Source organism: Zosterops lateralis, assembly GCF_965231275.1.
Source record: "Zosterops lateralis genome assembly, chromosome: 3".
NCBI classification, from domain to species: domain Eukaryota; kingdom Metazoa; phylum Chordata; class Aves; order Passeriformes; family Zosteropidae; genus Zosterops; species Zosterops lateralis.
The window spans coordinates 78676621-78692968 of record NC_139764.1 but is presented as its reverse complement, the minus strand read 5'-3'; the positions used below and the strand labels follow the sequence as shown (position 1 = coordinate 78692968).

Below are 16348 nucleotides of genomic sequence, written 5' to 3'. Positions count from 1 at the left end.
CCTGGGAGACTATTTGATTGCATTGCCTAAAATACTTATGACATCTCAAATTCCCAATTGATCTAGTGTGGTTTTAGCAAAATGTTCTCAACTTAAACATATTTTGTTTCTTTTTATAAATACTCTTAAAATAATTTCCCTAATTGTGATTGGGTACTACAAGTATGTAGGAAGGATGGGGTGACCCCACAAATATGAGGTTTGAGGCCCTTCAAATTTTTCCAAACATTTTTGCTAACTCACAAAATACATTCGAGCTATGAAAAGTGCCTTTTCTCCACAAATCACACCCACTTTTTAAAACAACATATTAGATTAAAAACATATTTTTCACAAGGGGTGTACTTTGCAACGCAAAGATTGGAAGAAAATCATGAAAAAGATAAGCACACCATAGTAAACTTAATTGCCTCTCTGATTCTGGAAGCAAGAAGTTTGTGTTATGTAGGAATGGCTGTAAAAAAATCAAAAGTCACTGGAGATAATCCTTGAAGTGATAGCCATGTAACGACAAAGTGGGTCTGTCAAAGATGATATGGAGTGCAGCAAAAAAAGCTTGGTATTGGACTGAAAGATCCATGTGGGTAGTAGTCTTGGTTTCAGAAACTACGTTTCAGAAATTTCTTTTTCAGAGGTGCCAGACCTGAAGGGAGATGTTCTATGACAGAAGCAGCACACAGAGCAGTCAGCTCATCACAAGACATAGTTCAGTAGGAAGAGATTTATTTCATCTATTCTTTGCAAAGTGCTCCCCTTGTGAAAAAATGTGTTAAAAATCTAACATTTTATTTCACAGCCCTTGCATTTTCACAAAGTTTTGATAACTGAAACTCAGTGTGCATGAGGCTGACACAGTGAGGAGTCTGAAAACTTGGATCATAGGATAGACAAGTGACCTCCCTATGAGAACCTATCCCATGTGCTTGGAAGACACTTTTAGGAGTGAGGGAAGTGGCACTGCAGCAAGGAATGAGTCCTGAAGTCCATGTTCTTCAGGATGTTGGGATGAACAATCCTGTTACCACAGCTCCATGGAGGTCTTCCTGCTACGGTTCCACTGCAAAGCCTCCCCAGATCCATTTTAGTCTTGCGCTGACTACTTGTCCTGACAGCAAAAGGCAACTTGCCCACTACAGTCTTCCTTCTGGATCAGGGAATGCCTCACAGCATTCTGTGATGTTTCTGCTTTGCCTCCTGAGCTCTGTAATACCCTCACCTTCCTTACACATCTTAGGAGACTGTGAGCCATAAGCCTCGAAGGAAGTACTATGGGCTCTCCAAAGATGGCATTCTAGTGGCCAATGAATTTTCACAAAAACTCTCCCTACAGCCTGAGGATAAAGGGAAGGGTCTGCCAACCCATGTACAGCTGGGTTTCAGGAAGAACCTCTGGTGTAGGGCCTGTTCAGATGAGATGTTAATGTGTGTTACTAAGGCTTGCGTGAAAACAAGATTTCCTGTTACACCTTATAGTGTGATTTCTTTTAAAATTTAGGTGCTTTTTGTTCTCTTCAAATCAAATGATGTCTGATCATTTTACAGAGGGAATATGAAGCAGAAAAACACAGTATTAATTCTGATAAGCAGCTGAATAAGGAGTCAGAAAATAAGATTTCCCAGAAAGCTGAAATGGACACTCTGGAAAACCTCAGAAATTATCGCAGTAGGGCATTTCCTACTGCACTAACCCTGGCAATGCAAAATGCTATTCAGGAAAATGAGATCACAATTGCATTGGAAAACCAAGAAAACTTGTCAAAAGGTACTGCTCTGAAATAAGTCTCAACATGTTAGTTCAAAAGGGTAAAAGGGGATCTATCTGAGGAAAAAAAGGAAAAAAAAATCCAGAAAATGCTATAGTAATATCTTTGCATTTTGTTTTGAAATTGCGAGTATGTTGACCAACTGTTTACTAGGCCCAAATCTGGTGATAGATTTAATTTTGATCAGGGGAAGTAATCAGCAGATGAACACCTGATCCAGTGCATACTCTGCAGATACTGATCAGAAATAAATGTTCCATGTCCATATGTGGGTTATTTCTTCTACAAGTGTCCCTGGGACAGTACTAGTACCTCTAAGGCACTTCTAAGAACAGACATTTATACGTAAAAAAGGGCATTTATCTACATTCCCAGGATGAACATGAGCATCGTGCAAGTGTCACAACTTCACTATATTCAGTGAGTGGTTGTATCATATTCATTACATCATTTTCCACAGTCTCAAAAATATAGAAGATGCCCAATACTAGATAATTGAACTCCATATCTGAAATTATTTCTGCTCCAGTTATTGCACCCTCACAGCTATTTGGATATGTGCCATGCTTCGAATGATGTGATAAATATCCCCAAAAGCATAAATGCATTTGTTGCCCAGGGAAGCTGTGGATGCCCCAATCCTATAAGTATTCAAGGCCAAGTAGGATGGAGCTCTGAGAAACCTGACCTAGAGAATGGTGATTGGAATAAGAACTTTAAGGTTCCTTCCAACCCAAACTGTTCTATGATTCTTTGATTCTATAGTACTCAGTAAAATTAAGCCAGACAACTTCACGTAGAGAGGCTCATTTAAGACTGCTCACTCAACCAAAAAACTGACAATTGCCTACCTGAAGATCACCATCTGCCTGAAATTATCAGTGCAGAATTTCATTCTGTGTCAAGATTTACTTTTATTTATGCCTTTACAAATGCTGATTTTATTATGGGATGAATCTGATTTGATAATAACATGTTGTTTTCTTGAAAATACCATTCCAGCAGAAGATGATTTGATTTTTTTCTACATTCTATTTAGTTTCCAAATTTGCAGGTAAAAACTTGGTCCACTGTAGGCCTCCTAAGTCATCAAGAAAAAGTATGCCATGTGAGCCCATTTATCAGCCAGTTTTGGACTCTCGGAACAATCAGAATGATTTTGAAGACTTGACAGAGGCCAGAAAGCCATGTCTTCATGAGAAATCCCCATCCACACCAGCAAAAAAGCAATCTCACTTTTCAAATGTCCAAGCAATGACAAGTACAAGCAAAGTACCTCCATGGTCCATGATGGAAAATAGAATTATTGCCAGAAGTCCTTTGCCTCGTCAGGACATGAGGTTTAAAGACCTTCTAAAGGCGGTATATGACAATGTTCACATCCCAACACAGAGGCAATTTGATAAAGGCAGTGCTGACCTCCTCATGATTGACTCTCCCCAGCTGTCACCTTTCCCCAGGCTGCAACAGGCTACCCCAAGAGAAACCCTGCCTAGAAAGATTTCCTTGCTGGGGGCAACACAGGAACATACAGATATCTGCTCTTTTGTTACAGTCAATGGTTCAAAAACACCAGCTTTCCCCATGCCCCAACAGCAAAAGTTTACCATAAGAAGTATGAGGCAGTTTAAAGAAAACCCAACTCATTTTCTCAGTAAGAAAACCAAGAAAAACTTCATTCAGCTCAAACACACACCTACAACTACAGATGTAAGTCTTCCAGTTTTATGCCCACTATACCAAACCAGGTCAGGGAATAAAACAGAGATTCTAAGGTTAAATTTTGCATAAATAAAACACCCACAAATCATTTGAAGAAAAAGAGTTGAAGGCGCAGGTAAGAAACAAGGGTGGACAGAAGGAGAGAACAAAAAAAGGAAGGTGGGAGAGATTAATCCAATCTTGAAATGAAAATCCTCCAAATGCAAAAGAATTGTATGATTTAAGCTGTGTATCCTCTGATACCAGCCAAACACCATGATACACCATGCTGGTGGAGCACACCAAAGACACAGAAAAACAGATGCCACTGTAGCAGAACAACATCATGTATATTTAGGCACAAAATTAGGCACTGAGGGCAGACAATGTGATTTTCAACATTTTGTACCAATACAGATATTATCCTTAACTTGTGTTACTTGTTGTCCTGGGTTGTAGTGTAGGATGTACACAAGTATTTATTCTATCACCATCTTCATGAACTGTTGAAGCCAGATGGAGAAGTGTTCTTCCCAGGCCCCCTGCCTTTGGGGTGTCTTCTGCTAATGGCCCATTAATGCCTTGCCCATGACTCACAGGTAACTCCCTCCAGGAGTTATCTCTGTTTAATGGGCCATCGAGGACCCACTGCACACTCATCATCCCATTGTGAGATGCTCTGCCCAGGGGGAGGAGCCAAGCATTCTCACCTGGATATAATCTGGGATTTGGGACAGTACAAGCAACCTTTTACCCACTGGGTTCCCAGACCTTTCTATGGGATCACTGCTTCAGGAAGACCACCTCATCTGGACTGCTTCCACCATCCTGCTCAGGTTGTATTCTGACTCTGTCAGTGGTCTTTTGTATTATTGCTTTTATTTTACTTTTTTACCTTTCTTCTTATTAAATTATATTTCTGACTTGGAGCCTCTCACTTGTTTTGCTTTCAAACCACGACACTTGTACTTACATATTTCATTAGGAAAATAAACCTGGGAAGGCAATTTTCATTAAAGTGTGAACATGATGAAGAAGTAAAAAAGCCAGCAACGATGAGGGAATAAACAATTTGGGGGGGAATTGCCATGACACACAAAATAGTCATGGGTGCTGATGAATTATTTGTTCCTTTGCTTGTTTATTAGTTTTAACTGTGTGTTTTCCAGCTAATGGAGACCATACAACCTAACTCCCCTGAAACAGAGTTTGATTTTCTCTGTAAATTTAACAACTTAATTAATATTTTGTACTTGTAACTGTTTGCCTTTGCAATGTTTGTGCCTTATTATTGAAAACATGGATTTGCTTTCAGAGTCATTGTATTGTGGTTCTCAGTTAGATTGTCACAGTACTAGGCTTTAAGCCTGTTTATGTCCTCAAACAAGTTTTATCTCAGTTTAAATCCCTTAAGTTCAATGGATTTAAACATTTCTGACACCAACAGAGGTGAGTATACAATGGGAATCTTCATACTTGCTGCTCTGTCGGCTCCCACATAGAAGATGTGCAATGGTTTTTTCTTAGTAAATCCAATTTCCTAATAATTTAGGAAATGCTTATGCCTTGAATATGTTTTAAGCTTTGAATTGCCCTTAAAAAACTTTTTTTGAACATACATTTTAAAACAAATCATGCAGCTGTAAGTTTACATTTCAATTCACTATTTCCTTTCACAATACTGAAATGCTTCATTTCGGACACAAACCATAGAATCATAAAATCATAGAATTGTTTATCTTGGAAAAGACCTTTAAGATTATCAAACCCACCACTAAACCATGTCCCTAAAGTCATACCTACACATCTTTTAAATACCTCCAGGGATGGTGATTCAACCACTTCACTGGGCAATCTGTTCCAATATTTGACAACCCTATCAACAATGACATTTTTCCTAATATCCAGCCTAAACTTATCCTTCAAGTGCAGCTTGAAGCCATTTTCTCTTGCCTTCTTATTTGTTATCTGGAAGAAGAGATGGACGTCCACATGGCTACAACCTCCTTTCAGATAGTCCTAGTGAACCACGACTCCCCCGGAATCTTCTTTTCTCCAGGCTAAGAAACCCCAGCTCCCTCACCCACTTCTCACAGGACTTGTAGTCCTGACTCTTTCTCAGATTCTTTGCCCTTCTCTGGACTCACTCTGGCACCTCAATGTCCTCCTTGTAGTGATGGGATCCAGAACTGGACACAGCACTGGAGGTGTGGCATTGCCAGTGCCAAGCAGAGAGGGACAGTCCCTGCCCTGCTCCTGCTGGCCGCACTATTGCTGATACAAGCCAGGGCGTCATTGGCCTTCTTGGCCACCCAGACACACTGCTGGGTCATGTGCAGCTGGCTGCCAACCAGTACCCATTCATCTTTTTCTGACAAGAATTTTTCTCCAAGCCTGTAACTCTGCATGGGGTTGCTGCCAAGCACAGGACCCAGCACTTTGCCTTGTGCACTTCAAACTTCATAAAATTTGCTTTGGCCCATCACTCAAGCCTGTCCAGATCTCTCTGCAGAGCCTTCCTGCCCTCCAGCAGATCAGCACTCCTATCAAGCTTGGAGACACAGGGAGTATACCCCTTCCCTACGAAAATAAACCCCAGAGAGATCAGCATTAAGTGTCTGTGCACCATGACACAAGTGCAGAAGAGGCAGTTCTTCCTGCAGAAGCTCTGAATTGTGATGCCTGTCATGGCCTCAAGGCCTCTCATGGCCTCAGCTGTCTCCAGCCCAGTCTCGTCTCTGTCTGCAACAGGAAACAGAGGTTTCCAAGGGATGCAATACTTATCAGTGGTCAGAGAAAACTTCAAGTCTTTGTGGGGTTCAAATTCAAGGTAATACAATTGTCCAGTAGGTGAGCCTGGCTGGCTGCCAGGTGCCCACCAAAGCCACCCTATAGTTTCCCTATCTCAGTTAGACAGGATAGGGAAAATATAGTGAAAGGCTCCTGGGCTGAGAGAAGGGCAAGGAGAGCTCACTCACCATCATGAGCAAAACAGACTCAGTTAGGGGAAATTAGCTTAATTTATTACCAATCAAATCAGAGTAGGGTAATGAAAAATGAAGCTACATTTAAAACATCTTCTCCCCACTTCTCCTTTCTTTCTGGGCTTTATTTCACACCCATTTTTTTCTACCTACTCCCTCCTAGTGCTGCGGGGGAACAAGGACTGAGGGTTGTGATCAGTTTATCATGTTATGTCTGCTGTTCCCTCCTACTCTGAGGGAAGAACCCTCATGCTCTTCCAGTGCTCCAGTATGGGGTCCTTCCTATAGGACACATTCCTCCACAATATTCTCCAAAATGAGTCCTTCCAATGGGCTAGTTCCTTATTAACTGCTCCAGCGTGAGTCCCTTCCACAGGGTGCAATCATTCAGGAACAAGCTGCTTCAGTGTGGGTCCCCCATGGGGTCACAAACCCTGCCAGCAAACCTGCTCCAGTGTGGGCTCCTCTATCCACAGGTCCTGCCAGGACATTGCTCCAGTGCAGACCTCCCATGGAATCACAGCCTCCTTTGGGCATCCCCCTGCTCTGATGTGGGGTCTTCCACGGGCTGCAGGTGGATTTCTGCTCCCCCCCATGGTCCTTCATGGGCTGCAGTCAAAGGGCTACCTCACTATGCCCTTCCCTACAGGTTGCAGGAGACTCTTTGCAGCTCCTGAAACACTTCATTCCCTCCTTCCTCACTGGCCTTGGTATCTGCAGAGCTGTTCCTCCCACAAATGCTCACTCCTCTCTCCCAGATCGTTGAACAGGTTTTTTTCCTCCATTCTTAAGTCTGTTATCCCAGAGGCACCACCACCACTGATGGGCTGGGCCTTGACCAGCTGTGGGTCCATCCTGGAGCCAGCTGGCACTGCCTGGGTCAGACATGGGGAAAGTTCTGGCAGTTTCTTACAGAAGCCACCCCTGCAGCCTCCTGCTTCCAAAACCTTGCCATGCACACTCAGTACAGGTTTATTATTTCTAGGACTCTTTCAGCAAAAAGCAAGGGAACATCCCTTCTCCTGCTATCCATCCCTTTAAAGGTAACCACAGGTTCCCAAAGAGACAGTTTCTGAAGGAGCATTTAGCTGTTTCATTACATCAATAGCAATTCCTTTTACAAATAGCTTCACATAGTTTTGCTACTGGGATGACACTGGATCTGTCTTCAGGTCCTTCAAGTCAGTCTCTATAAGTGGATCCTGCTATTTTCAGTCTGTCAATGCAATCACAAGAGATTTCCAGACCTTAGTTTCACAGGTTTTCCATTTACACATAGGAAATGGCACCTTTTACTTATATCCTGTTTCTGAGTCATATTAATAAGTTCAACTGCTTTACGTATTACCAGCTTCAACACTGTTCTGTTTTTCAAATCACAACTGTTTTCATGTCAGCAAAAGAATTTCAAACCACAGGAAATTCTGACGATGAGGTACAAATATACACTCAGAGCTATCAGGAGGAAAAAGAATCAAACCTGCAGTTGGAAAAATATGAAAAGAATGTCACTGTTTTCATACTCCACTTTTAATTTCATCATTTTTAAAAGACATAAATGAACAAGATTAATAATTCAGACAGTAAAGGAAAGCCTTTGAAAATCCCTGAATAATTCAGAAGTTCTCACATTATATAGCCTTTGTCATACTGATCCATCCACCCTGGGCAAGACTCTGAAGAGAGAATGAAATGACTATCCAATTCTCTAACAACCCTCTCATATTACGGTTTATGAACAATGAAGATCTGCAAATCAGAAGGTCGCAAAAAAAGAAAAAGCATCTCATGCTCACCAGTGGTCTATATCAGCAAGATGATGAGAAAAGGCAAATAGGAGCATTATGAACACAATGTTAAAACTACGATGCCTGACCTGCAGCCCAAGAAAATCCACTCCTTTGACTTACCTGGCCTCTAATTATAAGGTATGGGAAAGATTTAAGAAAATCAGAAAATATCCATCATACAAAAACAATTTTAAAAGGAATCAAGGTTTGCCAAACTGAGAGTGAGCTTGAGAAATATATAAACACATATTTCTTTCTATAAAGAAGCACTTAGAATTTTTATGTCTCCTATAAGTAATATGTATTTGCCTCATCCATCTAACTAAAGTTAAAATCCTTCAGTATCATAATGATAATGAACTATATATACTTTCCTCTCCTTTACCTATTTTCAGTTCTGGTCAAATTTTGGGTCACAGGTCATTTAGATGGATACTACAGAAAAATGTAAATTAATGAACTTAAGAAACCTTGTCTTCTTATGAATAAATACTTGAGATTTCTTCTAGGACTTCTACCATAAAATATTCCAGAATGAGAGTTATCCACCGTTCGCCTGGCTGTAGTATTTGGGCTCCAGTCCCTTAAAAATACATATTTTGTGACTAATCCTTTAGAGAGAAAGCCAGAGGATGCTTTCAGAAAAGAGTTATTTCCAGCTAGGAAGCTGGAAACTTCCTAAACTCTCAGTGATAGAGTTTAGAGTAACTCAGGAGAGTGGGCCGAGGGGCAAAGGGATTAAATAGAACTAAACACCTCAACAAGGCATACTCAGGCTGAGATTTTGAGGAGTGAGGAGATTCTGCAGCAGGACTTTACTTGCCCAGCATTAAACAAAGGAGACATCTTGGACTAAGGTGGTTGTCCAGACTCTTTTGTAGTCACTTGAGATTATGAACATCTGGAAAAGAGGGAAAGTGAACTTGATTTGGCGGTCCTTAAGCAGACTCTTCAAAGGTTGTCCAATGGCACTGCCATAAGGATGATCCAGTTTTTGGGGTTTGAGTTTCCACAGACTGAGGAATAGGAACTGAACATTCATGCAATCCCACACTTTAGATGGTAAGACTCCTTCCTGACCTCTGCAGGAGCACAATAGTAGGGTTTAAGTCTTTATCTGGAGCATATATCAAAGGCTCAGAAAGGTAGAAAGGAGGATCAAATAGATCCTTAAACCTAATCAGCTGCTGCTAGGCAGGCAGATATTTCACTTGGGACATCTTCATTGGTAATGGTAACAGCTTGCTGAGGCCAGAAAAAGACTGAAAACCACTTTTTACAAATCCTTTCTTAGAAAGTAAGTCCTCTGTAAAACAGAATAAAAGTGTTCCTCTAGACAAAAGAAGGATTTGAGTATCTAGCCCATCCATTGTAACAGCTCAAAAATGAAAGCACAAGGGACAATGTTACACAAGTCTTTTCTAAGCTAATGAATATTTAAATCACATCAGCAGCTTCTACAGAACACTTAAATGGGACCAGAATGGAAAGCAAGTGTTCCCCCAGAAAAGGAGAAGCTCTTTGGTTCAGACCTTCAGAGTGCCTGTCCAGGGCAGTTCTGCATAGAAACTCGTGTATGGCAGTATTTCAAAATACTGAGAGATCTCTATCACAGAACCCAGTCTATGCACCTGCCAGACATCCACTTTTGGCCAGCCTAAACACTCCCAGCAGGACAGTGAATTCCCACATCATAGAGACCCTGCTCTTCCTAGGTATTTCTACTTGCCCATATGCTTTGGTAGCTCAGCATTTCTTCTGCAACTAAACCAAAAAACAACTCCCCAGCATGATTGACATCTAATTATTTACATTCATTTACAGGCCTTTGCACATAGGGTGACACAGAGAGATGCAGAGGATATGCTGTTACATGATAGTTGTGAAAGATCAAACAACACACTGTGTTTGTTCATAATGCCTCTGTTTTATTGCTGCAAGACCATTCCTTTCCTCAGACATCAAGTGAGACAGACAAGTCATAGAGATGATGATACAGTCTTGTTATTACAACCTTCTAGAGAGAAAAAACCATGTTCTAGTCACTTCACTATTTTCATCAGGAGCCACTGACCCAATCCTGTGGCTGAGAAGAAAATTTATGTTTCAGAAAACCCACCACAAACTCTTGGAAACACTGTAAGTATACCCAGCTCCAATGTGCCTGATTTTCTTCCAATAAGTTAATTATCTTCCCTCCACAAAAAAAGCAAGCAAGCATCCCTTGAGTTCCTAAAGGCAATCCTTTGAGAACAATGGATATTTGATAGATGTCTGTGCTTATTAACTGTATAGTAAAGATGGAAAAAGTTCCCATAAAGCCTGAAAAATATTTAGCAGTATTGGAAAGTCAATAAAATCATGACTGTCATATAGCTATTGTGTTATCCTGATAGCTCTCAGTATGTGAAGCTATCAGCTGTAGAACATCCAAGCTCAAAACTACAGCCTCCAACTACAGATCATATATTACACATCACTATGCAATACCAGGAAGAATTCACACTCTGCCATTGCTGCTGTCTCTACGGGGACGCCTCTGCTTGTATGTCTAATTCTGCTTTTGCCCTGTGGACATGACACAAGAAATGCCAAGCACAGATTTCAATGCATAAACATATTTTGTCGTGGTAAGAGAAGTACCTCATAATAGCCCAGTTTGGAAGTATATTTACCCAAAATTTGCTTCCTAATAATGGGATTTTAACCCTTCTACAGAAGCAAGGAGAGCAAACCATGGCTTTAGGCTTAACCAGTTGTATTTAGCTTAGCACAACTCCAGTGACTGAGCACATTTGTTATATTTTATGCCCTCGTAGCCTGTGCTCTCTACAGATGTCTTAACTCTGATATTCACCTTGTGAAGAGGAATGCCTGTCCACTGCATCCTCGCTTTTGCTTCACCATGTCTCTCCTTGACTCAGAATTCATATGTTGGAAAAACCAAGCTCAGTTCAGTGCCTGAAATAAAAATAAAACCTCCCTTCAAATGGCACAAAACTGCTTAAAAATGTTAATCTCCCTTATTTTTATGATGTATTTAATATTAAATGTTCCCATATGGGTACAACACAGCAAGCCATGTCCTTCCATTTAAATAGACTGTTTACTTTAAAATCTGAAACTAGCTACAAATTTAAACCCTTTTTGTTTTTGTCCACCTGGAAAAAATTATTAAATTCTTAAGTCTGCATTATAATAGGAACAAACACTAAAGAGTATGAATTCTTAAGTTTCAATATCTATTTTTAAATTGTTTCGCATGTAAGCTTTTAATTTAGATTTAATAAGATTCTAATTGCATTTTTTCAAAAACACCAGTTGATTATTGAAGACATATTTCTGTAGGATTAACTTACACAGTTTAGATTTTTTAAATATTATTTTATATAATAATTTAGTATTTTGTGATTTATGCTACTATATTTAAATATAGTTAATGTAAAACAATTACATAATTATTGCAAGAAATAAACTTATTGATGATTAGCCGTTTTATGAGAGATGCACATCTCCTGTGTAATTATTCCATGTCACTAAGTGTCTTCAGAAATCTGTGGGCAATTAATGAAAGAATAGTGCTTAGTTATAATTTAACATATTGTGCAATTAAAGCCAATCAAAAGTTTTTCCATTTTTCATATAGCTCAGACACAGGAAGAAAGCATATTAGTGTGTTAAAAGAAATGAGCTGCACAGTTTCAATTCTCAGGTCTGTCTCAGCTGCTTTTTACCACTTCAGCAGTGCAAAAGAGCCAGAGACCCAGCAGTCTTGCTCTCCTGATGGTCTTTCCTCAGGGGAAATACTGGATAATTCAAAGCAGGAATAGTGGCTGCATGCCACCTTCTCTTCTTCAGCTGGAGGGTGCAGTATCAATACCACATTCCTCTCTTGCTGCCAGATGTACTCTTCAGGGTCACAAGTAGCCAAGATTAATTTATAATAGCTTTACAACAGCCTAAAGATCTATAAAGTAATTTTTGCCTTACTAATCTGGCACTGCCTACTATGGAGGATCTGGGCCTTTAAACACACTAAGGTCACAATTAACTGTTGTCTTGGGCTAACTGTAGGCTTTAGACCTGGATTGGAAAGGCATTAAAGTCACCTGGAATTCGTTCCTCACCCTCACCGGAAGCTGCACAGACCCTCAGCGTGTTGCATGCTCCATGGAAACACTGCTCTTTTGGCAGGCAAGCATCTCCTGGAAAAGTTATTACAACAGATATTATGGAAGGACTGCACTAGCAGAGAGGTTAATGAGATAACCTTTTTCTTCTTTTTCACCAATTTATTTTTCTGTTCTCATACATGTACTTCTTCTCCCACTCACTATTGTCATAACACCCCTCACTGTAACCCCCCTAAATATTATTTAGAACATTCTCCTTAGGAGCTTGAAGGTAGAAACTGTCTTTTTCTCTGTTCAGATTAAGTCACATGTTTTGATTTTTTCATTAAATCGATGTCTAGAACATGATCTAAATCAGGCATCCAAAAGCACACCCAACATTCAAGAGACACTGAGCATTGGAAGAACAAGTAAAGATAATATCTGCCTGTACTCCTGTGAGTAAAACTGCCCCCCCAAAAAACCAGCATCACAGAAGAGCAGCAGAAGGACTTCCCTTAACTGCTTCTAAATATGTTAGTCACCTTCTGTATCACCTTACTCTAGTGCTAGTTCATAAGAGAAATTTAGTGTTTGACATCTTTATTTGACTTCATGTCAAAAGTTAAACTTATAGAACTCCTGTATGTGACAAGTAAGCCAAGCACATGTCTCTCTGCACACCATCAGGAACCTCCAAAGAGCTGGAAGACTTCTGGTGATCCACATCATCACAGGCTCAGTAACTGCTTGAGACAGCACTGATGATGTAGCTGTGCTCCCCTGCCATGAATCACTCTTCAAATAATTAAAACCATTATTCAAGTCAGTACACAACAAAGAATAAAAGCCTGGAACCCCTGGTTTTGATGCTTGATCAAAGCCCTTGCTTCTTGTGCAATGTGGTGGCACTAGCCTGCTGGGCTGCTGAAGGCAGTTATCAGCCACTGCAAATATGCCAACAGCCCAGTGCAGGTTGGTAATGGTAACAATCATTCACAAAACAAAGGTTTATTTGGAGCTGAGATACAATTGATGCCATTGTTTTCTAGGCTTTTGAAAATTAATGAAGACTAAGCTAATCAGCCTACTCTGTCTTTAAATTCATTGGAGAAAAATATGTCCAGTTGGGAAAATATTAATGGGAATGTGGGCAGGTTGCTCAGTGGAGGAAGGGAGTGAGTGACAACAGGCATGAAAAAGGCAGAGGTTGTCCATCTCTTTTTTTCTCCTCATTTTTCACTAGGCATTGCAGTTCTCAAAGGCTACCAGCAGAGTTTATGGGAATGACGTGGAATCTGCTGTAGAGGAAGGCAGGGTCAGGGACAGCTTCAGCAAACTGGGCACATGCAACACATAGGAGCAGATCAGCTGCATCGAAGGGTGCTGAGGGAGCTGTCTGACATCATTCTAGAAAGAGATGTCATCTTTTAAAGGTCACTGCAAGGGGAAGTTCCTGAAGACAGGAAAAAATCGTCACCACTACACCCGTCTTCAGAGAGGGCAAGCAGGGTGACTCAAGTCAAATAGCCTCATTTCAACCCCTGGGCACATTATGGAGCAAATCCTCTTGGAAGCCATTGCTGATCACATGAAAAGCAAGAAGGTGAAGGGAATTTAGCAAGGGCAAATCATGCCCAACCAATCCCACTGATTCCCGTGACGAACTGACGAGCTCCGTGGACATTGGAGGAACAAAAGGTGTTGTACATCTTGACTTCAGCAAGGCTGATACTGTTCAGTCTTTACTAATAATTGAGGACACTCAGCCTCTTTGCAGGTAATACAAGACAACATGCAGGAGCACAGGCTGCAGTTCAAAGGGACATGGACAAGCTGAAGAAATTACACTGCTGGGAAGGAACCTCATGAGGACTAAGGCAAATACAGAGTCCTGTATCTGTGAGAGAATAGCTCCAGGCAGAAATAAGAGCTGGGGCTCAAGCATCTGGAAAAGCTTGGCAGAAAAGGACTGGGGCATCCTGATGGACAATATGCTGAATGAAAATTGGCAGTGTCCCTTTGCAAAGGCCAACTGAACCATGTGGGCAAAATTAATACTGTTTCTGTAGGCCAAAATGTTTGCCTCCATTTGCCCTTGTGAGACTGCAGCTGGAGTAGGGCACCCAGTTTTAGGCTGTTCAGTAACACAAAGACATGGACATGCTGGGGTTGAGCCCAGTGGAGGGTCGGAAGGATGAGCAGGACACCAATGCCCAGGATGCACAAGAAGAGGCTGCCTGAACTGGGTTTGTTCAATTTTCAGAACAGAAGGCTTGGGTGGACCTTACTGTTGCCTGTAACCAGCTCAGGAAAGAGAGTAAGAAAGACAGAGGGAGCTTCTCCTCAGAGGTGTACAGGCACAAAATGAGATGGAAGAGAAGCCCCTTGAAGCTCAGTTGAATCAGAAATTCTGATCACATAAAAGGAGAAAACTTTTTACCACAGGCTGATCAAACACTGGGAATGGGTTTCCCAGGAGATTTTCAAAAAATCAGGTTGGACAAGCCCTGAGCAACTGGCCTGGTTTTGAAACTAGAACTGGATTAGATGAACTCTAGGGTTTGCTTTTAACCTGCACCACTCTGTGGTTTTGTTTTAGGAAAAGAAAGGCACAGATGCATTTGCTCCCTGGGGATGCCCATTCTTTTCATTGAATATAAATGGAGATGAAGCTGACTAGGTTAGGTGCATTCTATCCACATTTAGATGGGGTCAGTTGCAAGAGATGAATATCATTTTTGGAACAGAAAACTTCAGTAAAATAGAACTGTAGAGGACTACTGTTTAGTAAAGAACATACTGCTAGATACAGTTTTCCTTGAAAAAGTTTCCAGTTGAAGGCTTCCAGGTTTTGATTCTCAGTTACACTCAAGATAGAAGAAGTCAATGATGGCATGGGCTTACAAAACCAGAAATGTATTTGAAAAATACAATAGGTTATTATGTACTTCGTACGTATATATAAAATGCACAATATAGAGAAACATACATTCTTAGTTGTGGGTTTCAAACATTTTGAGTAGTATAAAACAATTTTCTATACAGTTCTAAGTGTCATCCTTAAAAAGCAGGAATTCCATCATTAACATGACTGGATCCCAATTTAAATAAGAAAGGATCATATTAGATACAGGACACTTTACATAAGAAAATCTTGATTCTGAAAATTTCTTTCCTTACTTTTTCCCCAGCGTCTAATTTTATTGCTTTTTAGGTCTGTTGTACATCAGTATCCCTTTCTCCAAAATATCCCACAGTGGGGCTGAGTGGGAAAGGGCTGTGGGAAAGTTTCAGTCTGCGCGATGGAAGCAGACTACTAACATACATGTGCATGGTTTACTTGGTAAACTGAATTACTTTATCTAATTTAAATATATATTCAGGTTTGACTTGGGGAAGCAAGTAGAAGTTTTGTCTACCACCACTACAGTTTAGACTTGAAGACCTATATTGCCTTCTACTGGTGTCCATCTCTTTCCACTGACTGTAGATAACTTCCTGAAGAACTTTTCTCAGTATTTAGGCATTTCAGCTGGGTGCTTTAAGTGAGGTAGTGTAAACCAAACTCTACAAGGTTATGTGGCATTTTGATTGTGATCTTTGCTTATGGAGTTGTGCAATGGGGCCATTTTATTGGATTTCCTTTGTTGTTGTTTTTAAAAGGAAGAGAGGATGTTGGCTCACGCTCTTGACATATTTGATGACCTTATTGCTATTTGATAGGGGCAAATTCCGAAGAATTACTCTTACCTATTGCACCCTTCTCTGAGGCATGAAGCATTTCTTGTATGTTTTCTGAGAAAAAAAATCTGGAAAAAAATTCCCAGGCTCATCTACAGAGAGGATATTAAGGCTGGTTCATTTATGAGTAGCAAAGGGCAACAGGGTAAGGCATGTAATCATCTGAACATCTGATTTCTTCAATAACCACACCTCAAAACTGAGAAACTGAGCATCTACTTTAAAACTGTGTTTACTTATTCATCAAATTAGTC

The 16348-nt window shown here is 40.6% G+C and overlaps 1 protein-coding gene across 1 annotated transcript in view; it reads left to right on the top strand.

Moving 5' to 3' along the window:
- The window catches only part of LOC310907420 (hormonally up-regulated neu tumor-associated kinase homolog A-like), a gene marked incomplete at both ends in the record, with an annotated part of 31034 nt that extends 17324 nt beyond the window's left edge, over positions 1-13710 (top strand). Inside the window, 4 exons of the mRNA XM_083857635.1 lie at positions 1235-1363; positions 1543-1762; positions 2818-3473; positions 13597-13710. Coding sequence (XP_083713761.1) covers positions 1235-1363; positions 1543-1762; positions 2818-3473; positions 13597-13710 — 1119 coding nt within the window. The remainder of the gene's footprint in view (positions 1-1234; positions 1364-1542; positions 1763-2817; positions 3474-13596) is intronic.
- Positions 13711-16348: the final 2638 nt, after the last annotated feature.